The 25,258-nt window shown below is 43.5% G+C and overlaps 1 protein-coding gene across 7 annotated transcripts in view; it reads left to right on the forward strand.

The window, feature by feature from the left end:
- The window catches only part of RBM33 (RNA binding motif protein 33), a 136,044-nt gene that overhangs the window by 81,801 nt on the left and 28,985 nt on the right, over window positions 1–25,258 (forward strand). For all 7 annotated transcript variants that reach the window (XM_072763242.1, XM_072763243.1, XM_072763244.1 and 4 more), the window contains 5 exons: window positions 10,164–10,296; window positions 10,987–11,330; window positions 12,593–12,877; window positions 14,343–14,630; window positions 17,446–18,081. In XM_072763242.1, coding sequence (XP_072619343.1) covers window positions 10,164–10,296; window positions 10,987–11,330; window positions 12,593–12,877; window positions 14,343–14,630; window positions 17,446–18,081 — 1,686 coding nt within the window. The remainder of the gene's footprint in view (window positions 1–10,163; window positions 10,297–10,986; window positions 11,331–12,592; window positions 12,878–14,342; window positions 14,631–17,445; window positions 18,082–25,258) is intronic.

Raw genomic sequence — 25,258 nt, forward strand, 5'->3', positions numbered from 1 at the left:
GTTGTCAATAAATAGCTGGGAATGGGGATTGTGGGTCATGCAGTGGTTATATTCACAGATGAGAATTTTTAAACAGACTGTGCTCTCGAGTAGAGCTGCTGCTGCACTGCTTTGAATCTCGTCCTTTTTGAGTGAGGAGATATATGTGCTTTTGAAGATCATTGTGAAATGAAATAATTACTGAGTGCTCACTGTGTCCCAGAGTTTGTTCAGAGCTTGTTATCAACAGCTATGTGAAAGTCACAGTTTCTTTTGTTTACAGATGGGGAAACTGAGTCTTGGAAAGATTCAGTGGCTCAGGTTCACGTGACTGGGTGCTGGAGGTGGGGTTGCAGCAAGGGCAGTCTGGGGCGCTTAGTCTTGGTGTCCCTCTCCTTCTCCCAAAATATTAACACGCACATCAGTAAAACTGGCAAGTAAGTGCATCCTAACAGTACTGAAGATTGCAGCTGTCACTGAGTGCTCACATACACGGGCTTGCTGTGGGAAGGCCAGACTGTGCATGGCTGGGATTGTTTGGGGAGGGGAATGGGAGGGGTGAGGTGCAGGGATCAAGGGCTTTTCATTTTATGAAGATAAATAGTGTTTAGTATGTTCAAGAAAAGCAGTGTTTTGTACTGAGTTAAAGATGTTATAATGTGTACTATATGCTCTGGTTTCACTCCTTGAGCCAATTATATAATCTTCCTAATATTTAAGTCCATGTGGGGTCTGCCCCCCACTATATACCCTCCACGGGCTAAGCACCAGAGTATGTGCTTCATCAAAATGTTCAGAAAGCATCTCTCAATACAGAAGTACCTTTTAGGGAATAAATGTAGGTATTAAGGCATAATCTGAAAGAAAAAAGATCTATGAAAATACTGAAATAAGAGGATTAATGCTGTGATAGAAGGGTATAATTTTAATTATGTCATGGGTCACTAGTGGTCTTTATTCTTCGCATTTAACCCACATTTAATCAGAATTAACTGAGAGGCGTTCATAAGTGTCTGTTGGTCTCTTATATAGTTCTTTGCATTTTAAGTGAGATTAGTAAATGAAAACATGCTGTAAAGGGAGGTTGTAATTCATTGAAAGATTCATGAAGTTTCAGGGACATTGTTAAGGTATTTAATTAGTCTTATTAAAATATACCAAGTGACCCTGTTAGGGAAGCTGATAAATCCTACAGTAGCTGTTAGAGCCTCTTTATTCTCCTCATTATACGATTAACTTTGGGCTAAGCAATTTATGCAGTATCCTCTTTTTTTTTTTTTGGTTGAAGTTGTCATTTCTTCCTGAGTAGGATTAATGCAGATAATATCATGTAATTAACAAGAGATGCAGAACAAGTAAGAGTGCAGTTTGTGTAAGAATTATATGAGAAAGAATGATAAGTTTTTACCTTAGACTCTTAAAGGGTTATAAAGAAAAGCAAAATAGAGCAATTAATCAAAAGGAATAAGGTAGCCTTTTCTTTCAAAATGCAGAAGAATAAGTACTGAAAGTTCTGTTAAGTGAGTATTCACAGCTCGCTAACAGTCTTAAAATAATTCTGCATTTGGTAGAGGGAATTGATAATTTATTATCTTTTATACCCGTGAAATGATAGAAGTTCTTAAACGTATGCTCACGTTGGGAGAGACTCCGCGGTGCTTAGTGGCAGACTGGAACCATGGCTTATTCAGCATTACTTGAAGACATATTGGTCATAGCAGAAGCAAGGTATGACAGCAGAAAGAACACTTCATAAAGCAAGAATCCAAAAAACGGATGTCTGTGTCCTGAGTCATGTGTGGACAGTGTAACTTGGACTGATCCACTTTTAACTCTAAACCTGAATTTTCTTCATCCCTTAAAGGAAAAGTTGTTTGTTCTGCTTCTTTCTTGACACCATGTTTGTGAAAGATACGGAGTTGTGCTTGTTTTGCTCAGGCTGTAAATCAGGCTTCTTGTGACAGAAAACCCAGTTAAAAGTGACCTGCACCAAGTGTCTTATATTTTCCTAAAAACAAGAAATATCTGGCTTGGGATAGCAGTTCTGTGATGAGACAGGCACCCATATACTTTTCTACCCAAATTCCAGGCCAAAAGAGGAGGAAGGTTGGGGACAAAAGGTGCATGCGAGCTGAGGCAGCCCTGAGGAGGCTCCCTAGAGCCTCCAGCCCACAATGCCATCTGCATCTTGTGAGCAGAACCCGGGCACAGGGCCTTCTTGTGCTGCCCTTGTGTTACTTGGGAAGAAGTGAGAATTTATACAGGGTAAGCAGTTAACCGTCTTTTCCACATAACTAAGACTTAACAGCTAAAACTGAATTTATGTAAATACAGAAAAAGAAAGTGATGTGTGTGTTCAAAATGAAATAGAGACCAGTGAGGAAACGGGCACTGTGAACTTCATGGTGCCTCCTGGTTAGTAAATTTCTATTTCAAAAGGCAGTACTGATGATAGTCAATAAGAAGCTCTTAGGATCTTAAAGCTTAAAAGTTTTAAAATTCATTAAGTGTTCAAATTCTCAGGGTCTGTTATCCACTGAGGCAGATGGAGGTAACAAGGGGCCTGTGTGTGTCTTCCCCAGGTGGTTTCTCCCCTGTGTCCACTGTGGTCTGATATCTCCAGAGAAGTAACCTTTGCTACTCTACTTCATTTTGTGTATCACCCATTGACTTTTTCTGAATAATATCTTGTGTTGTCTGCCCCCCACTCTTTAATCTTCCTACTCCCTGGCCCTTATGCAGGCATTGGGCATCTTGGAAATGGGCTTCTTTCTGGTGAATTTGATGCAGGTACCAGTAAAACACTCTTCCCCAGTGCCAGCGTTGTTGGGCCGGTGTCCTACCTGCTGCTTGCTGCCCTCCACTTGACTAGTGTCAACCTGTGGTTTCAAGGTTAACACCAACAAAGCCCCTTTTTTTCCATTTTTAATTCTATTGGACAAACTACCAAAGCCAGAAATTTCCTTGTTGACTCAACTTGAGTCAGCCCCTTTCTTTTAAATTATAGATAACATCTCTGGTTCTGCCTCCTTTATCAGTTTCTCATAGGTTGATCAGATAAGAACTGCTAATTTCTCTTGCTATTCAGGCCAGTCGTGGAATTTTCATGGCTGTCTGACCATAGACTTGATTTAGTATTTATTGATATTCTTGACTGCAGTATTCACATACTGTCACAGAATTATGTGTGCATATGTGATAATGAAACAGTGAGACAGAACATGGAATAAGTGCTCATAACAAGCACAGTGGGTGAGTGTGTGTGCCATGGAGATAGCTGGCCCGGTAGCAAGTTCAGGCTCTGCCACACTCTAGCCCAGTAATGGGTGTGAGATATTTAAATGCTCAGAAGGTTCTGTGAGCAGAAAATTCCTATCTCATAGGGCGTTCTAAGGATTGAAGGAGATAGCAGAGGAGCCCCCCTGCAGAGTTAGCTGGCAGCAGCAGTACGGTGGGCTGCAGCTTTGGGTCAGCAGGAGCAGAGCCCAAGCTGGGTATTTGGGGGCACAGGATTAGGGAAAGGTGCTGGGGATGCAAGATGGGAAGAGGGTAGAACTAGGCTATGATGTAGTTTCAGGTCAAAGTCTCTGGCCCTGGCCTGATTCTCGGGGTAGGGGTGGGGTGAGGGCTCTGTGGAATATATGCCCTTCCTCAGAGTTGTCCACCCCGGGGCAGTGGGCAAGGGACCAGGTCAGGCAGGCCTTGGAGGAGCAGCATTGGCAACAGCTGGGGCATGCGGCACTTGCACGTAAAGGGGAACTGGCCATGGCCCCAGAGTGTCTAGCACAGGAGGACCAGCTGGAGTAGAGGGACTGACAGAAGCCTTGAGCCTTCAGTGGCTCAGTGCCGCAGAGTTGTACTTCTCACTCATTTTGCCCTCTGGGCCCCACAGGCCTCTGTGCTTACTTATCTGGTGGGGAAAGGGTGAGGGTCACTCCTGGGAGTTTGTAGTTGGCCAGGTCTGGGATTGGCCAGCATCACTTCTGCTCATGTGCTGTTGGCTGAACTGTGGTCACTCGGCCAGCAACATTGCCTTGCAGGACCAGCTAAGAAATGTAGCCTGGTTGCAGGAAGATGTGGGCACAGATGCACTGAGCATCAGGGGTCTGTGTCCACATTGAGTAGGAAAGTGGCTAATTTTTATTTATAGCCAAAAAGCAACATAAATATGGATTTACATTTCATGAGCATCCACAGTCCTGCAACATTAATGAGATAATTACTTTTTCTTAACTTATCTTTGAACTTGCACAGATTGGGATAAGGTCTATCCAGATTTGCCTCAGTTCTAAAAAATGACATTTGTTTTTATATTGTATACTTTTTTGGCTTATGCTGTTTATATTTTATAAATGACTTTGTATTTTATGTATTTAATCTATATTTATCATGCTGTTAGGATAGTAGGATCAAGTTTGCCATTATGCAGACTTGCTCATACCGTGTTTTACTTTTTCTTGAGCATTTTCTGGCTTAAGGAGTATAGTTCTAACTTGATCGAATTTACTTTTAGGATTGACCCTGTGAAAATGCTGTGTTATATGTGTGGTGCACGATTATTGCTAAATTTTACCATTTGCATAAAATGAGCGTGTGTGTGTGTGTGTGTGTGTGTGTGTGTGTGTGTCCCCATTTTACTTTGGTTCTTCTCTGGTTTCTGAGTGTCCTGCATCTTATAGGTGTGCAATTCTTAAGTTCAGTCTACAGCCCAGAAGAAAACTGGCCTGGGCTGTGCTCCTTAATAGCAGTGTTGGAAAGGTATCCTACAGATCATCTATCTAATTTTCATTCTTCATCTTTTTTTTTTTTTTCTCCTTTCTTTTAAGATTTATTTATTTATTTGAGAGAGAGGCAGAGGAAGAAGCAGGCTCCTTTGGGGGAGTCCGATGTGGGACTTGATCCCAGGATCCCAGGATTACAGCCTGAGCCGAAGGCAGACGCTCAACTACTGAGGCACCCAGGTGCCCCTCATTCTTCATTTTCTATTCTCTAAAATTAGGGGGATGGTTGCAGGGTGGAGAAGAGTCCATATTCATATCACTTTCCCTCTAATTATTTTACATCATGACAGTGCAAGTTAAAATGATTTCTATCCTAGAGTTAAGTCAGGTAACTAGATTCTGTTGATGTTGGCTTCTCTTTGGTTCTGGTGCACTATGTTCTGAGTCTGCGCAGCCCAAGAACCTGCAGGCCTTATTGCCCAGTGTCCAGGATGGTCCATTCCAGCCTCCCTTAACATCCTTTCTAGAGCACTTAGCCATCTGTGGAATTTGGGGTATTTATATTGGAATATGGGGTTGGGATTTCTTTGCTGTTAGAAATAAGCAGTTTATTCATTTATTAAATATTTGTAAACATCTGCATATCACACCCTGTGAAGAGCATGAAAATATATTGGTGAATAAAACAGACCATGGTGTCACCCCTCACGGACCTGTCAGTTGAAAGGGAGAGAGGAGTGGGAGTGGATTTGCAACAAGGGGTGGAATTGCAAGATGTTTGGATGCCTCATCTGTGAAGGCCTCCTTCTGTGATTCAGGAGTGAGAATGCAGGAAGGGGGTCTGTGCTGATCCGTCTTGCAGCGTATAAGGAGACATGTCACTTGTCAGTAGCTCTGTGTTAGGTTTACAGTATGGAATGCTGTCTACAAAAAGTGTCATGTACAAATGACACTAATGGCAAACACTGTGAACTTTTGTTATTTGCTAGGTACTGTTGTAAGTATTTTGAATGTGTTCTTTCATCTTCTCCCATGAGAAACAGGTACCGTCAGTATCCCTACCTTTTACAGATGAGAACATGGAGGCCCAGAGGGGTTGGTCACGTGCTTGGGGCTGTGCTAGGTGAAGGGAGGGCTGGCACTGCCTTCCGCTCGCTCTCTCAGCCTCTGCCTAGCCAGTGCCTTTCGGAGAGAGGACCAGCTGGAAGACTAAAGTTCCGGCAAAATATGACTGATGAAGAAAGGATTAGGGGGCTTTTGTTCCACGTTGCTAACATTTGAGTGCTTATGTCTATATGCAGTTAGACCGCATGTAGATAATTAGTAAAAGGAGAGAAGGTCTGGGAAGAGATGTAAATCACAATACTAGAATTCCAAAGGGAATTTATGATCCCAGTATATTTTCAGTTTAATACAAAAAATGTCTTTAGAAGTCATGAATATTTAAAATAATCTCCCAGGAATGTACCTAGTTCTCTGGCAGCGTGGAATTTTTATTGAAAACTAACCACATCAGTTTTTCTTTGAGTTCATTCTTGTAATTCAGCAACTGCTTCTTTCTAGAAATGGGTGAAGGGGGTTGAGAATACTTCCCCTGATCTCGACCTATGGCAAAGTCAAAATCAAAATTTAGCAGACCTTCTACTCATAATGGAAGGGAAGCTGGTCTACTTTTCCAGTTACATTTTGCCTTATCTATAATGAGAAAACCTATCTTTGGGAAAACTTGAAATTAACTCTGTAATGGAAAGAGAACACGAAGGCTGCAAAAGCCCTGTTGTAGCAGCCCCGTGACCAGCCTGCTGGGGCTTCAACGGCAGGGGAGGGTTGGGGGCAGTAAAACGCACTCGTTGCATGGATTGCTTGTGACAGATTTCAGAAGAAAACAGAGTATCCTCCAGTTCTCATAAGCCCCGTGCGGTGGGAGCCTGGTAAGAAAGCTGGCAGGAAGCTTCGGGCCTTCACATACCAAATCGTGCAGAAAACTGTGGTTTTTAGTCACTACAGAAAAGTCAGGAGCCTCTTTCCAAAGCTTCTCACTTCTTGTACTTTGAAGTGGAGTAGGGACGGGAGGTGACAGCCACTACTGGTCCTGGCCTCCGTGCAGCCCCATGGAGGAGTGCCAGGTCTAGAGGCAGTTCCCTGGAGCTGACTCGTGCCTCCGATCCGAGGCGCGGGTGACATGGACGGAGAAGCGGCACAGACTGGATCCTGCCCCCCTCCCCAGGCAAGGAGTGCAAGCGGGGCTTGCCAGGGATGGGGGTGAGAGCGATGTTGTGGAGCGGCCTGTGGAGCAGCTGGGACATTTTGCTTTCCCCTTTGTTGGAATGCACGAGACTGTTGCAGGTACCTAAGAGCTTCTCACGCTGAGTGCTGCCACTTTCAGAAGAGGGGTTAAGGGCTCAGTGGAAATAACCCTAGCAGCCTCCCCTCTCTCTCAGGAGGGATGTTTTATTCTGTCCATCCTCCTTTCTGACACAGTCTCCCCTTGTCCGTGCTTTTCTGCTTAGAATCTCCAGCTGACAAACTCAGGGGAGAGCTTGTCATCAAATCAGCAGTGTGATACTTTGAACCCCAGTTATAATTTAGCACCCTGTCCCTATTTTTTTAATGAAAAATCTGACCAAATGTAATAGTAGAGTGAAAATGAGCAGCAAGGTAGAATGTGGTATGTCGATGGAGGGGAATGAAAGCAGGTAGGACAACGGGAGCAGGGCGCTGCAGGGGGACAGGACCAGGAGTCCTGGCAGCCCAGAGCGGGAAGCACTGGGTGGGAGAGGAGCAGTAGAGGGGCAGCGTTGTGACGGTGGAGGGGCCAGGAGATGCTCAGAGATGACTGAGTACCCTGGGCCACAGGAGCACCTGAGCAGGAACAGGTGAGAAGCCACCGAGGGACACAGATGTGATAGGCCACCTGAAATTAAATCCAGCTTCATCCAGCAGCCCTCAGTGGTCTGTAGACGAGAGGGATGTGCGGGCAAGTCTCCTGAAATTGTGAGTTGGCAAGACGGGGAGCTGGCAAGAGTCAAGTAGGACAGGAGAAAATGGAGCATCTGTACCAAGGACTTACAGAAGCCCTTCTCTGTAGAGATTTTGTATTTTGACTGAGATGGGGCATAGAGTGAGCATTTTCCACAGGGAAGGATGAGTTAGGAAATATAGAAATTTGTATATGACGTGATGGTTTCCAGAATTCACAATTCTGAGTTGGCTGTAGGCTGTCGTTTTCATAATTAAATCAAGAGAAAATCTGGTTTTTAAGATCCCCAAATTTATTATTTTGTTAAGATTTATATCATATGGGTTGAAACTCCCTGCTTCATTTTCATGTCATGAATAAAATGAACCCTTTGGGAGCTTTTAACTTGTTTTTTCTTTATTATTGAAACCAGGGGTGCCTGGTTGGCTCAGTAGTTTGGCAAATTATTCAATATCCTGAGTTTCCATTTTCTGGGCTGTGAAATGGGATTCTTGCTCTTGCTGTGCTGTGCATTCATGAACTCCAGTGGTCAGAGCTCTGCACAGAGCTTGGTGTGTAGTTTGTGAGTCATGGGTAACAAAGGTGGCCATTGTACCCAGGGACTCATGGGTCTAGGGGCCACAGTGCCTGCTGGTCCTTATTCCTGAAGTGGGTGCTCAAACAGTATCAATACTCGACTGGCTCATGTTGGCTTTGTCAACATTGTTTATTTAAATTTTGGACAAATCACTGCATTCCTTAGTCACCGTATAGTAGGGATTGTGTCCGGAGCATTGGCTCACATATGTAGAGGCTAAGCATCTCTGGAAAGTAGAAGAGGTGTCTCCTGCTGTGGTTGCCAAAAACTGGTTCAGGCCCTGCCCTGGGCTTCGGCTCAGGTCTCTGGCCTCCTGGCCTGGTTTCCCATGGGCTGCAAGACAAGCCAGAGAGGGACACCTGGGTTGCTCAGTGGTTCGGCATCTGCCTTTGGCTCAGGGAGTGATTCTGGAGTCCCGGGATCGAGTCCCGTATTAGGTTCCTTGCATGAAACCTGCTTCTCCCTCTGCCTATGTCTTTGCCTCTCATGAATAAGTAAATTAAATCTTTAAAAAAAACCCAAAAAACCCAAAAACGACCAGCCAGAGAAGCAAGAGAATTGGCATTGAATCCAACCAGGTAACCTACCCAGGTAGTTCCAGACTCTGCACTTCACCAGGCCATTTCCTGAGTCATCTTCTCCACGCCCATCGCATTACAGCCCCATGCCCAGCACACAGGCAGATCCACAGATTTCCTTGCAGGTCACTCCCACACTAGCCCAGGTTTTATGACTTGATTTTTAAGCTTGTTTCGTGATTCTCAGAACATGGACAGGCCAGACCCAGTGTTCCCAAAAGTTGGCTTGGATCTCAAGGTTCTCCAGGACAGTTCCCTTGGACTCTCCCAGTAGCAGTAGTCCGCTTGCTGGTGGGCCACTTCTACACCCAGTGGGCTTTTCTGGAGGTTTTCATGGGTGCTATTCCATTTACTGTGCATTGTTCTTACAGTGCCACAGGTAGAACAGGCTTTTAAAAAGAGAAGAAAACTAAACGTAGTTTGCAAAACCATTTTCAGTGTTGTAAGATGTTGTCACATTTAGAGTAACTAAGTATATTAGTAATAAAGTGGCAGAAAAGGAGTTAGAATTTCAAGTTTATTGAGAAAGTGTGATTTTTAAAAGTTGAGAAATACTGAGTTTTAAAGAAGATGTTTTTAAATGAATGTTATTTTGGTATCTGTATAATTAATTCTTTCTGGAGAAGTGAAAAAAATGGTGAGGCTTTCTTTAAATGCCTCACTGAAAAACAAAAGGCAAATGCAATGTGTTTAAAGATCTTTATGAATCCTTAAAAGGCCAGCTGAAAAAATGACTTAATTTCGTTTGTCTCTAGAGTTTTATTGGAAGAATTAATCTGTAAGAGTTCAAAATGTCTTATCCAGTAAAATCTGACTAAAACATTTCTTTTGTAGCAGTATGGTCTCTTAAGCATTTCACATTGTCCTGTTTCGTCAGAGCTTACTGATGTTTATGGTACACATTCAATTTCTTTTTCTTCTTTAAGAAATAAAGCAGCTTCATAGTTGAAGCTAATGGTTGTGTTAAAAAGGTAGCAAATTATAGCATGTTGGAGAAGATCAGTGCCAGGGACACTGAATGTAGACATTTAGCCTCTTGGATTAATGGGCAAGAACGGTCAGTAAGTGCATGGATTTCAGTAAGCTTAAAAATAATATCATCTTGTGCTGTAGTGATAGGAGAACATGGAATTACTGTTGCGATGCTGCATTTGGATGTTTGATTATGGCAAGATCACTTACTTTGTAACAGCCTCTAATTATATTGGTGAGGGGAGTGGCCAAGGGAGACAGTTACTGATGTTTTCAGGTGGGAACCATATATGTATCCACTTCTGGAAAAAGCAGACTTTTTCTGCCTCTCATCCTGTTTTCTGTTTGTTCTGCAGGGCCCTCCAGAGTTCCCGCAGCATACACCTGGGCCTGTCCCCAGTAATTTCAGCCAGCCTCCACGACTCCCTCTCCAGGACCAGTGGAGAGCCCCACCCCCACCACAGGAGCGAGACCCTTTCTTTTTAGGAGGTAAAGGACCTTGCAGACTCATGGGGCAAAGTCGTATTGGGTGATGTGCCTAGAGATGTTCATTTTTATTTTATTTTATTTTATTTTATTTTATTTTATTTTATTTTATTTTATTTTATGTTATGTTATGTTATGTTATTTTATTTTATGTTATGTTATGTTATTTTATTTTTTTACTTTACTTTATTTTATTTTTTAATATTTTATTTATTCATGAGACAGAAGCAGAGACAGAAGCACAAGGAGAAGCAGGCTCCCTGCAGGAAGCCTGATGCAGGACTCGATCCCAGGACCCCGGGTATCATGACCTGAGCCAAAGGCAGACGCTCACCCACTGAGCTACCCAGGCTCCTGACATATTCATGTTTTAAACGGGATTGAGTTTCTAATAGATTTTTAAGAGTGCCAGATTTTTGTACTGGAGCACTTCTTCTTTTAGCATTTCAGTGCTAAAATTGGACATTGATGGTGCCTGCAATGTGAAAATCTCATACAATTTGTGAGGCAGTCTCCATAGAAAATGAGTAATGAAGCAATCTAGAAATAAGTTGTAAAATGTAGCATTCTTTTCAAACATTCACATCCTGTCCACCACTTGTAACTTGTTTTCCCAGTAGGATGGTACATAAAACTGCTCTTGTGTGACTGGTGTGTTGTGTACAATAGAGGCTCATGTGGCCTATCTCTCAGTTTCAGGTGAACCGAGGTTCCCAAGCCATCTCTTTCTAGAACAGAGAAGCCCCCCTCCGCCGCCACCACCCCCCACACTTCTTAGCAGCACCCACCCAGTGCCCACTCCTAGTCCCTTACCGTTCACTCAGCCTGGACCAGCATTTAATCAGCAGGGACAGCAGCCTGTGTTCCCCAGGGAGAGGCCCGTCAGGCCCACCCTCCAGCCGCCGGGTCCAGTGGGGATCCTGCACTTCAGCCAGCCTGGCTCAGCGGCCACGCGGCCTTTCATCCCTCCTCGGCAGCCCTTCCTGCCTGGCCCGGGCCAGCCCTTTCTGCCCACGCATGCACAGCCTAACCTGCAGGTATGTATCTTGGCGGGCTCCATGGAGGAGGGTTGCTCCTGGAGCTCTGGCTCTTTGTTTCATAAGATGAAGTTTCTTCTTTCCCTTAGAGTCTTCTAAACTGTAGAGATTAAAGAATAAGGGTTTAATTTTAAATATACTACTTACTAAAGACAACTTTGTTGATAATACTATTTTTCTCCCTTCAAAGAAGAAATGGAAAAAGTGATTGTCATTTTTTGGGGAAATGAAAAAAAATTTCAGATTTTTTAAAGGTGATACTGCTAATAAAGGTAGGACGTGTTTTAATAATACGTTGCATATCATTGCAAGATTCCTGAAAGGTTTACCAATGGAAATAAAAGTTTTTTTGTTGGATTATGTTCCTGTAAAATGTAACTGCAGATAGGTTCTTTGCATGGGAGAACCGTGTTGCCGTTCCTCTGTTATTTGAAAGATTTGAGTGCCCTCTGCTTTAGGTTGCGTTTCATGGGGGGACTTGGAACGTCTATGAGATTGTTCTTGCTCTGTGTGATTCTGCTCAGATGTAAGCTTACTATAAAGATACAGAATGATGGGATACTTGAATTAACTATTGAAATATGTAGACTATTGAAAGTTAAAAAAAGAAAAAAATTATTATTTTGGGTGTTAAAGTAGGATAAAAATGTTCCTTCATTTTTCTTTTTTTAAAAATGATGACAAATATATCTTTGTTGCAGAATTATTCAAGTGTAGGTAAGTATTTAAAAAGGAAGTTAAGAAATCCCATCATCTGGGAGTGGTCATCGGCAACATTTGGATCCTTGTGCTTTCCCATGCCCCGAGTACCCTGGGCACCCTGCTCTTGTGCGAGTTAACACAGGGTCAGGATCTCCTGTTCCTCAGTTACCTTCCACCGCATTATGGGAGAAATGCTACACACTTTTACGTTTTATGGCAGCCGCCATTCCTTGGACACGTTTGTTGGTTTCAGTTCTTCGGTATCCGAGCCAAAGATGCAGGCAACATCCCTGACATTGTGTTGGTTTGCATCCTTAGTCATTTACTAGAACAAGTTCCTGGAATTTGGGGATTAAGAGGATGTAGAGCAAATATAAAGTGTATGAAAACAGTTTTGGCTTTTTATTGCATTAAAGATCATACTACCCCTGTCAACCAATGTAAAGTGAAATTCTAGTGCCCCTGTGTGGTTCTGGTGTTTGGCTTTCAAGGGGATGGCTGAATGGGAGCATCACTAGTACCTACATTCACAAACTGTTTCTCTCTCCTCGGCATGGAAGGGGCCCCTGCACCCTCCACTGCCTCCTCCGCACCAGCCACAGCCACAGCCCCAGCAGCAGCCTCCCCTACAGCCACAGCACCAGCCCCCGCTGCAGCCACCCCCACAGCACCAGCCACCTCCACAGCCGCCGCACCAGCCGCAGCACCACCACCACCTGTCTGTGCCACCCCCACCACTCATGCCCATGTCGTCGCAGCCGCAGTTCAGGCCTCATGTTCAGGCGGCCCAGCCTCCACCCAGCAGTGGCCGGATGCAGTGCCCCCAGCGCCAGGGGCTGAGGCATGTGAGTGTCCCTCGGTATTTGATGTCTCCCTGGGTGGGGGGGTGGGGGAGGCCCTCGGAGGGCACAGGATGTGCCGCCAGAACTTCGGAGCTGGAACATCTTCCACTCCCGATTGAAGTACTGAAACGTGTGTATGTTTAAAAAACTGGTGAGGAAATATATTTTCTTGACAACAGAGATTAGTACGTCCCATTTGTGCCTGAAACACTGCATTGACACCCTCTTACTTCATCTTACACATACATATCTAGATACTCTTACTGCGATAGATGGTATTATTTGTAGACACATTACTTGAGCAAATATTTGCCAGTAGCTTCCTGTTTGATGGCTGGATTGTCTGAATCTCCTTGGGCTCTGAATAAATCAGTAAAGGAATTCGGGAAGAATTGATTGACCAGCCTCTGTTGCTAGACGCCATTCCAGTTCCTGGGAGTGCAGCAGTGAACACAGGAGACCAGTTTCCTTCCTTCAGCAAGCCTATATTTAATGGTGGGAGATGAACAGTACATTTAGTTGTGAGGGCACAGGCTCATCTTGCATCGAAGGAAATGAGGAAATGTGCATTGCTTCACAAACACAAGACATTACTATTGCCTTGTTGTCCATTAACTCCATAAGGAGGCTGATATTCTGCTTGGCCAAGGTGAATTAGTTGGGTTTTCCCTTTAGTACAGAGTCCCTTTGACCTGGAGCTTCAGGCATATCACTTAGCTGCTTTTAATTTCAATTTTTCTCATACCAGCCTCTCTTTCTTTCTTAAAGTAACATTGAGACTAACATGATATAAGAATGGAGGAGGGACTTATGGATAGGTGCATTGTAACTTAGGCCTCACTTTCTTTGAATAGTGGTGGACTGCATCCCCTGCCTTGCACCCATAAATATTGAGCTGGTGCTCTCAGAGCTCAGTCTCTCCCAGCCATTCCTCCTACCTGTAAGCTCCTCTAGGTGCTGGGTCTCTGTTACGAATCCCAGGGATGAACATGACTATGAATTTCCTCTCAAATAAAAGTTTTGAACATGTTTCTCTTGGAAGATGTAGTTTTTCTTAGGATACTGACTTAATTGCTTATTTTCTTCCACCTTAAATTTAGGGGGCCCAGTAAAAGTGCCAGTAAGCTTTTGTGAGCCCTATCACTTCTGTGACAAATGTCAGTCCCCATACTAAGGCACCAACTGCAGCCCCCTGGCATAATTTCCATTCAGGAGGAGCTTGTCTATAGGCAAGTATGATAACCTTGACCAGTCCTAATCCTTAATGGTAATGTGTGCTGCCCCGTAGAGCAGGAACATTCACACATGGAAAAAAGTGTTCACCGTAGGAAAGTTATCCACCCCAGGAGGAGAAGTCCTTTCTTAATTAAAATGATTTTTAACAATATTGTTATCTAATAATTTGCCTTTCAACGTTCTTTCTCCCATTTATCCCATTGTAATTTGAATTTCTGTCTTCTTGTAATAGAATACAACTTCTCAGAATGTAACCAAACGGCCAATGCAGCAAATGCAGCCAACTGCTCCAAGAAACAGTAATCTGCGCGAGTTGCCAATAGCGCCGTCGCACGTCATGGAGATGAGTAGCAGCCGCTGTTCGTCCACGCCTGCAGCTCCAGTAAAGCCTCTCGCCAGCACGTCACCGCCCACGAGGCCAGGAGGTGGGCCCCGGAGCACACAGGGCAAGACTGAAGCCAAAGTCAAGCCAGTCAGCCCTGTGGTTCAACCCAAAGAGGAAGCAAAAACAGAACCAGAGGTAAGGTCGTTTTGATTTAAAAATATTTGATCTCAAACAGGAAGCCATATAATCAACTTGTACCTCTTACTTTACTCTTATCCATTGAGTTTTTCATAAAATCTTCACTTTTTTACCACTAGATTCTTTCTTGAACCTAACAGCCACGTCCATGTAAGACATACTTTTATCCTCAGGGGTTTATGATATTAGATTGTGTTTCTGTATTTGTGCAGTTGTAGTTGATGCTGTAGAACTGTTATCTCCTAGGGGGATAGCAAATTATTGGATCTGTTTGCCTGATGCTTCCGTGTTATAGGGATTCCATCCAAGGTTGCTCCCGAAAAATACAGATGCAGCAGCAGTTGAGCAGTATCTGTGAGACATAGGTTTTAACCATGCATAGGAGTCTGCTGTTCATAGGCACGACCTGGGAGGGGCCACCATTGCTAGCAGTGCTCTGGGATATGGGAAAAGATCAGGATAATAGAAGTTACACCAATATTTTTTAAAACTATGTAGAATGTATAGTAAGTTTGTATCATTTATTAACATAATGTAATGAAAGAATACCAGCTTAAAGAACTTCCTTAGATAATATAGGCATGAGAGAAAAAGTCACGTTTTCTTAATCTGTTATCTCTCCGTTGAAATTGGGGGGTGGAGTCAGATTTTCCTAACAAATCTTTTCTTTTTTTTTAAAAAAAAAGATTTATTTATTTGTTTTTTAGAGAGGGAACACATGGAGGGGCGGGGGCAGAGGAGGAGGGAGAGAGAACCCCAAGCCTCACTTGGTGTTCTTAACTCACGGCCCTGAGATCATGACCTGAGTTGAAATCACGGGTCAGTCATTTAACCAGCTGAGCCACCTAGGCGCCCAGATTTTCCTAAAAAATTTTTGCAGCAGTGGCAATATAATGTTACCACTAGGAAGTAAACACAAGGCAAAGGTACAGAGTTAACTGTATAATATACTAAGATCATATTAGAAGAAGGGTGAGTTTTTTGGTTTTGAGATCAATATATGAAAAAATTAGGTAGGTTTACAAAGTGGACTGGGGTAGTTCATAAAAAGAAATTTATGCTAAAAATTCTATCCTGCTTATATTCTTTATAGGAACCTTGTATGTGTAACCCGATCTGGGTCAGAAAAATTAAGTCACACAACACTTTGTTTTTATAGTAACAGTGCCTGGATAAAATAAGCCTGGATAAAATGAGGAAAGTAAGCTTGAGGCACACCATTAGCCACTTGTGGCGATCCTCTTGACAGCAGTGGATTTAAGCAGGTTTCTGAGGAAGTTTCTATGGAATCAAGCAGGTGCTTTGTATGTGAAGTGAAACTTGCAGGTAGTCCTAGTATAAATTGAATGTCTTCATGTATTCACTTTTAATTCTGTGTACACATAAAATGGGACCAAGAGTAAAACTATTTTTAAAAAGTCTTCTATTTGTTTTCCTTAGGTAAATGTGGTTTATTGTGTTACGTTCACCCAATTGATAATGATATAATAAAGAACAAATGTACCTAGAGGTATTTCTTCCTATGTATTTGACCATATATTTTCTTTAATTTTCACTTTTTTTGAACATATTTTAATTTCTCTTGATTGCTTGGGGAGAATCCTAGTGAATATAAATGATTCCCATGTTGAGGCAGTGGGCACTCAAGACCTGTTTCTTCCCCCGCAGTCTGCTGCTCCCTGGAAGCTCTGGCCCCTAAGCCTTTTGAACTGTTGTCCACGTATTACTATTTGTCTTCCTTTAACACTTTTTCTTGCTCTGGAAGCTTCCCTAAAGGCCCTCATCTATCTGTCTTCAGAATTGCCCTTTCAGGTCTGTTCTAGACTTTGAAGTGAGGTAACCAAGTTGGTTGGAATGGCTTCTGAAATGCTGAGGAGTCCTGATGAGGCCCGGCTCTATGGCCTGTAGGTCAAGTATGTGGGCTCTAGGAGCACCCATGGACGCCTCAGTTGCCTTTTGGTCTTAATTCCCAAGTCTTAAGGCTTATTTGTTAACAGCTGAATTATAAAGAAATTAAATCCTATTATGTTCTTTTGTAAAGGATCTCTGGTTGAGGATATCTGTGATTTTTTTTTTTAAATTATAATTTTTGACAAATGCTTAACGTTTAACAAACTTTCCCCATTGGATGCTTTTTATAAAAGTTACTGAACTTTCTCAAAGATTTTTTTGGATAGACTTTCAGAACGGTTTGGGGCTGGCATATTAAAGCATTCCTTATATACCATTAATATTCCAATACTGCAATTGGCAGCATTTTGATTCTGTGGAGGGTGCATGAGTTCAAGGTCAGAGAGATTGACTTGTGCTGTTCATTATAACCAATTATTCTGTGACAAATGAGTTTGAGATCAGGCTGAAAATTCTGTACGAAAAATCAATAGTTCTAATCAGGCCCTTTCAGGTCATTTATACCCACCTTTTGTTGGTTCGTCAGAGAAGAGCCAGATAAAACCTGTGTGACAGCACGGTCTGCCTACTGTTGCCATTTCCATTCGAAACATATTTTGATATCTTAAATGAATAGTTTAATTGGTTTCAAACTTGTAAATGAGTGGAAATTTACATTATTTCATTTTTAATATTCTGATAAGATTTTCCAAATTAGCTTTAGCTGTGTGTAATTTTTTTTTCCCTCCCCAGAGGAAGGAGTTATACTTAAAGTCTATAAGCAGATTTTGAATGGCTTCTTTCTGATCCAGAATTAAGCGTTTTGGGAAGGTGCATTTATTTTCTCAGTGTCTTGCGCTGACCTGGGATGGCTGCCATCGCCTTCGGCTCCGTGGTAAAGCAGGCCTGTTTTCTTTTGCAGTTTCCTGATGAAGACGAAGAGACGAGGTTGTATCGTTTGAAGATAGAAGAACAGAAGCGCCTCCGAGAAGAGATCCTCAAGCAGAAGGAGCTGCGCCGGCAGCAGCAGGCAGGTGCCAGGAAGAAAGAGCTGCTTGAGAGGCTGGCCCAGCAGCAGCAGCTCCACCTGCCCCCCACCGTGGCAGAGCAGGAGCAGCAGGCGGCTTCACCGTTGCCCACCAATGGAAACCCACTGTTACCCTTCCCAGGTGCACAGGTCAGACAAAATGTGAAAAACAGACTTCTCGTGAAAAACCAAGATGTCACTGTTTCAAATGTTCAGCCCAAAACATCAAATTTTGTGCCATCTGGTGCTAACATGCAGTATCAAGGACAACAGATGAAACCATTGAAACATTTGAGACAGGCCAGAACCGTACCTCAGAGTCCAGCTCAGCACAAGGTCCTGCAGGTAAAACCTGCGGACGGGGAGGGGCCGCCACCCCCCTCACAGACCGCTCGAGTGGCGTCCCTCCAGGGCCGGCCCCCGGACGCCAAGCCCGGCGCGAAAAGGACTGTCATGCACCGGGCAAACAGCGGCGGCGGAGATGGGCCGCACGTCAGCTCCAAGGTCAGGGTGATTAAGTTGTCAGGCGGGGTAAGTTGACGAGGTAACTGGTGCCTCTTGGAATCTGTGCTTCACTCAGAATGTCCCCATTCCCAAGGAAGGTTCTTGCAGAAAGGGAAGTTATAACTGCCTCACTTGCAATCATGTGGTCCAGCCCTCCATACTACTCACAGTTGGGTGCAAGGGTTGTCATTGCGATTTTCCTTTCCACTGAGCCCTTTGTTGTTTCCATGGTCTGTCAGGGGTCTTAAAGCAAGGCCAGTGTGACAGTCCCCATGGTAGATGTTTTGCAGTTTTAGCTTACTTTTATAGATAATTTGTGACCAAACCATCAAGTTTATTTTAAAAATAAAATTTCCTTTGCCACGAAACAAGTATACTTACATGTTGTATGTAGCTTTAGATTCAGTGAGCAGCGGTGGGTGGGGGGCAGGCGTGTGTGTTGTGTGGCTCCTTTTAAGCAGCGTTGTTTTGGAGACTGTTTTCTATCTCCTCTTGTCAAGCTAATCTCTCTTGTGGTAAAAAAAAAAAAAAAAATCGACAGGATTCTCAAGAAAGTCCTGTATGGTCTTACTGCAGGTTTTCAGGAATGGAGCACACCTCCTTTGTTTCTTTCCTTTTGGATGGTTCCCCCTATAGATCATATTCAGTGGGGCACCGTCCTTGGTTTTAGAGAAGTTAGGAACGCAGTTGCTGCAGACAGACTCGCACAGCGGAAGATTCTCCATCAGGGAGTGCTCTGTAGCTCTGTAGAATCCATGCTTTCTCGCCCTGCCACATGTTCTTGACTTGCCCACAGGGGGTGACTCACCTGTGCCATGGCCTACTGTCTGTGTCAGGGTGGGCCATGCCCTGGAGCAGTGCTCCACCTATACACCCTCTCTATTGTGCATTGAGGAAGGGAAGAGCTGGGGATGCGAGTGGTCAGAGCAGGCCACCTAAACCAGAGGATGTTGACTGGCATGGTCCCTTGTGCACTTGGTGGGGGGCGCAGAGGATCATTGCCGTGCTGGAAAACGGCATTGCTCATTGCTAGTAGTTTAACGAGTTGAGTTTTATTGCTTTTATTTCCTGGCCTGTAAAGTGTGACTTTTTTGCGTGATATGAGAAAAATCTGATAGAGTAATATGAATTGGGAATTCCATCTTCAGCAGACCCTGTAATATTTTTTCAAACCTGTTTTTTCTCCCCTCCATTCATTGTGGTTCAGGTGTTGGGTAAGCAGATGTCCTCTATCATATCAGCTTGTTTTATCGTTTTATGAATTTGTTTTCTTTAGGCGAGAACCCAAGCATTCAGTTTCATGGTATCTGTGGTCTTTTGTTTTGACCTTGTTTTAGGCAGGCTTTGTCAGTGTCTCTCTTTTTTTTTTTTTTTTTGTTAAAAACTTATAAGGAGGGGCCAGGGGGCCAGAGGGATAAGGTTGGGAGTAGGTCTTTTCCCTATGGCATTGATGGTTGGTGCCATGTGCTGCTGTGGCTGGTGTAAACTGAGGACCTCTCGTAGGCTGGGAGGTGCAGGGCGCTGGCAGCTTTCAGACTAATAAGGACTTATCCTTTAAAAGAATTTTTCTACTTAAATTTTTGCTGTTGTTTTTTTCCAGTGGGAAAAAAGATTTTTTTTTTATTAGACTGTATCCCAGAATCATGCTGTATAATTTTATAATACACAGAAAAACAACAGGAATTCTGTGTGAAAATAGCTACTTGCCAAAATTTGAAACAACTTTTTAGCTCTCTTTTTAATTTTCAAGTTTTAAGTTATTTAATCAACATGTTCTGTATCTTAGAATTTAGTCCAGCAAGTCCTGCAGTAGCATGTTGGCAACTTTCAATTTACCAGGGATTAAATACATCTTGGGTGTATCTCTAAACCAGAAAAATAGTATTTCCCAATAGCCTTGGGTTTTTGTGTGTGTGGATAGGACTATCCTTAAGAGAACATATTCATACTTGTGTGGGTGGTGGGAGGAGGGAACCATTTCATTAGGTGATGGGTGAGCTCACATCTCCCAGGGCTGTTGTTTCTGCCCCTGCTGGTGCTCTCTTTCCTCCGCAGGCCATGGTGTTAGTGCCTGGGACTCGGCTACCCAGGACTTGGCTAGCGCCCTGGCAAGGTTCTGATGGGCTTATTAGCACAGCGAGCTTAGTGTTGTTTATGCACTTCAGGTAAAAACATCTCGTCTGCTGATGTTCTTGTGTTCTGTTGTGAGCGCGGGACTTGTGTACATCCTGTTAGTACAGAAGCACAATATAGTGTATTTATAAGGTTTCCTAGAGAGATTATTCTGGAGAGAGTCAGTTTTGTTTCCTTTACTTCTTTCTAACCTAAACTGGCATCAGATATATGCAATTAAATTATTCTTTGCATTCAGTCGCCTCCTCTAGTTCTGTTGTTTGGTCTCCAGACAGGGCACAGGACTATGGCAGTATACAGTGCCATGCTAGAACATGGTCCGGCAGTGATCACATTTCAGATAGGTATCCATAGGATTGTCAGGAAAGCAAAAGTGTCTTGGAACTCTTATTCTGACATACAGAATTGGAAATACCTTAAAACTTAATTAGGATTCTCTAGGTGTACTTTTACTTGTGAGGCGATTCTGAATCAATATGGAGTTCTCTTTTATTATTGTACGTATTTCATTATTTATAATCAAACAATTTATCTTTGGATTGTATTAAATTGGGTTTTTTAAAATGTGAACGAGCCCAAGTCTTAAGACAGTTGTTGTTTTTTTAATCTTTCTTTTTATTGTATTATTTTTAAAGTGATTTTAATTCACCCTAATCACTATAAGGGAATTTCTAGTCCTTTTATATCCTTTCTCTTTGTTATAGCTAATGTATCATGGGCATAGGAAGCATTTTCAAAAAGAATTGAATAAAAATTCTTTGTTGATATTGGTTCTCACCGTTGTGGCAACTGAGTCATGGTTAAGCTCACAGTGGTTCTTCACTTTCATTGGGAGCCCTCTGTGGGCGTCCTCTTGGTGGTTGGTCGCTGTGGAATTCCTTTCATGAAAGGTAGTGGTGGAGGCCCTCCCTCGCCAGGACTGAGCACTTCTGTCTGTCTGTGATGGTGCGACACGTACACAGTGTGACTCTATGTGAGGAGGATCCTCGTTTGGGTAGGCGTGTGTTACCCATCCTCTGAGACTCTGAGCTGTCAGTTTGTTTCTCTGAACCCCAGTCTCCAGATCCCCAGACTGTGGACGGGGTTATAAAAGAATTGTGGAAATGAGTGAATGAGCCTTTTAGCACATGGGGGGCACTCCATGCATAGCCTGCTTTCTTTTGGGCATGCTCCTAAAGCCCCCTTCAGGAATGCAGTCTGTGATTTCATGCCCTAAAGTCATCTGGCTTACCGTATGTTTAGCATAGCTTCAGAGCATCTTTGTGAGGTAGATACTTTGATTCCTGTTTTATAGGTGAGTAGATTCAGTCTCAGAGGTTGTGTTAGTACCCTAGAGCCACCCAGCTACTGATTGGTAGAGCTGAGGTTCTTTACTAGTATTTATAACAGTTGTTTTTACTGCTGCCTTGTTCCAAAGTGTTACTTAATTCTTGATCAGAGATAATATTCTACTGTTTCCAGTAAGTACGTAGCAGAATTAATAGAGAAAAGTTTTAGTGGGGGCTTCTAGAAGAAGGGTGATGATTAGGTTTCATTTTTCTTCTCAACCACAATTACTAGTGACTGGAGAGTGATGAGGATTCTAGAGTAGGAGAAAAGTGTTGGGATTGGCATATAGCAGCAGCTCTGAATAACGGACTGGAGAGTTGCTGGGTTTCCATCATTCCCCTTCTAGAACCTTACCATGTGGGTAACACAGGGCCCCTGGCCCGGCAGAGTGAGGGATGGTGTCTCTTAGCTCTGTGCAGCTGTAACTTGCCATGTGCTCTAAATGAACCTTTGAACATTTCCGTAGAAATCAGATTAGGTCACATTTTATATATAAAGCACTAGGGTGAGAACTAGGGGAATTTGCTATTTAAATTTAGAGACCTTTGTTGTGAGCCTCATCGATATATGCATGAATTTTAGTTTTCCCACTCATATTTTGTTGTCTAGCTTTGCTACATGAGACTACAAAAGGAGCAAGTTTGTGTAAAGTGGCAGTTCATGAAGAGTGTTCAATATTGTTGAATACTTTCAGAACAACTTAATATTCCTTTCTGAGTGTTTCTTATATGTAAGTAATCTATCTGAAGAATTATATTTGATGGAATGGTTCTTTTTTATTACTGAAAATATGGAAATATTTTCCATTTGCTCATTTCTCAGAAAACTACTTAATTTAAGTATTTAATTTTCAGAAACCAAAAGAGCAGTCTTTTTAAATCATAATTTTATTCATAATCCAGAAAATCCATTTAAGTAATATCAAAGCAAACACAAAAATATAAAGTGTTTATTCAGTGTAAACTTATTATAGTCATCCAGCCATCCTTTGTGATCACACCCCAGAAAAAAAGAATTAGAACAAGCATGTGTCATGGGCACTTCCTCCATTAAGGAGTTTAATCAGGGCTTAGCTTGGCGTCCAGGTTAGGGCATGTTGGGTTGTGGTTTCAGGTAGCCTTGGTTCGTGGCCCCAGCAGGCCCCAGTGTCCTCCAGAGAGTGTGGCGTGCTCCCACAGGCTGGCTGGGGGCTTGAGACAGTAGCAGGGGTAAGGAGCTGTGCAAGGCCCCGGCCCCTGGGAGCAGCTCCAGGGCCACCACCCTTTACTTGCTGACCAACGAAGGAGCAGTGGCTTATTCAGAGCAGGAGTTTCTAGTGCTCTTTAAGAAAATGAAAGCAAACTCTGGATTCAGTGACTTTATTCTGATTGAGGTAATAAAATTTTTAAGGATTTGGCAGCAAATTAAGTAAACAGTCCTTTGTTCTGCTGGCCACACAGAGAAATGGGAGAAGTGCAGAATGTCTCAGCAGGAAAGCCAGCTGTCCAATTGTGATACTCTTGTATTTTATTTTTAAAAGGCTGTCAAAATGCTGCTTGCGAAAGGTCCCAATTTATTTGTGTGAGCTTGCTTTTGGGGGTTGGACTGTACTTGTAGATTCCTCCCTGCTCAGAAGTTACTGTCAGATTTCTGTAGGGAGCTGGTAGGAGAGGTAACATGTACAGACCTGATTTTTCTGTGTTCGGTGGAGGACATTTTATTCTGATGTAATTACAGTTTAAGAGAAGTTGCAAAAATAGTACAAAGAACTCCTGCACGCCCTTTATCAGATTCACCAGTTTGTTTTGTCACGTTCGCGTTGCCGCTGTTGCTCTCTACCTTCGCTCACACTCCCACACCTGCCACGTCTCCTGAGCAGTGGGCTGCCTTCTTGCACAGCCACAGGTACCCACATCGGAACTTGGGAGATTCCGTGTGGACACAGCATTCCTCTCTCGTCCCCGGCGCAGCGCAGTGTGTTGTATTTATAGTCCCCACGACTCTGGGACAGTGCCTCTGCCTTTGTGTGTTTTGCCCTTGACTTTTAAAGAGGGGAGGCTGATTATCTTGTCACATGTCCTTCAATTTGGGATTCTCTTACTTCTCCTCATGCGGACTTGCCGGTTGTGCGCTTTGGGTGGGAACCCCACAGAAGGACATCATGTCCTCTGTGGGTCCTTTCGGGGGGCACCTGATGTGTCTGTCCAGTGTGGGCAGCTGGGATTACTTGAGCGAGGTGGTGTTTACCAGGTCTCTCTCCCTAGGGTTACAGTCCTACACTTATAATTGATAAGTACTTTATGAGAAGATATTTTGAGACTATGGAAGCATCTCATTTCTTGTCAGATTTCCACCGTTTATAGCAAGCCCTGATGTTTTTATCCCACCAGCACTCACTCTGTATGCTTACTGTAATAGCTTTCTGTTTTCTCTTGCTTTCTTATTGCTGCTTTTATTTACAGCAATATGGGCTTATGGACTTTTATCCAGTGAACTGTTACTGTCATTGTTGGTTTTGATGTTTGAATTGTCCTGGATTGGCTGGTGAGAGCCGCTTCAGGCTGGCTCTGTTTGTTGATGTGTCTCCATCACTCTTTGAACACGTCTTTACATCTGGTGCCAGAAGATGATCAGGCTCACGCTGGACTTTGTCTGCTCAGCCCCCTCATAGTGGAGAGCCGGGCGCCGGGTGTGCTCCCTGAGGATCATTGCTCTGGGCCCTGTCTGCACACGCCCAGCCCTCCAGGCAGTTCCAAAGGCAGGATCAGAAAGAAATTCTGTTTATGGTACGTTCATGTAACAGGTTGTTGATGTGAAAAAAGTACACTTTTTGCTGTATAGAGTTTATTTTTTGAATTGTTCTGTGTGAGAATTCTGAGGGAATTCGTGGTCACCATTTAAATAGTAAAAATGAGGGTTTTGGGACAAGGAGGCTAGCCAAGGCATGTTCTTTTGGCAGTGACTGAGGTGCATGATACTAAGAGGGAGGTGAGGGAGTGGCACGGTGGGTCTCTGAAGGCTCCTCCCCATCCATGGCAGGGGCCAGGTGGACTTGGCACGTGCAGGGATCCAAAGTTATAGTTCTGTGTTTTGTTCTGTTTAGTGCACGCTTTGGTAAGGCTTATTGGCAGCTGTCGCTAGGAGGCACTGTCACTTCTTCATGTCACTTTTGGGGTGAGGGTTCTGCCTTGGTACTAGCGTTCATGAGCAGGGCAGCTGTGGTAGAGCTTGTCCACTGGATAGACCTTGGGGCAGAGGAGCCCTGTGTGCATCTGCGTGAGCTGCATAGGGCAAGTAGGAAGTGCTCAATAGACCAGGTGCTGCGCAAGCTCAGGATGTGTCATGAATGCAGGTAAAAGCAGCCCCTGACAGGTGTTGTGAGAAGTAAGATAGGAAGACCTAGAGAAGTGACTTTGAGTGTAGAGGTGAAGCAAGGAGGGCAGGGGAAAAGGAAAGAGCCTTCTAGGCAGATAGGGGAGAGCACAGACAAAGGTCCTATGGACGGGAAGTTATGGACAGTTTTCTAGCTATAGGAAGGCCAGTTTTGCCAGAGAGCAGAGAGCAAGTAAGTCTGGACACAGGTTTTACGGGCTCTTCTAGGTCTCAAATCTTGATTGTTAGAGCCCTGGGAGCCATTGGAAAGTTTTAGCAGAGGTATAACTAGTACTTGAACCTCATTTTTTAAAAACATATTTCTAAACTAGTCATAACTTGCTGGGTTTTTTTTGAGGTTCTACTTTTGACGTTAATACACAGGAAGTTA

This window comes from Vulpes vulpes, chromosome 7 (genome assembly GCF_048418805.1).
Source record: "Vulpes vulpes isolate BD-2025 chromosome 7, VulVul3, whole genome shotgun sequence".
Classification (NCBI taxonomy): domain Eukaryota; kingdom Metazoa; phylum Chordata; class Mammalia; order Carnivora; family Canidae; genus Vulpes; species Vulpes vulpes.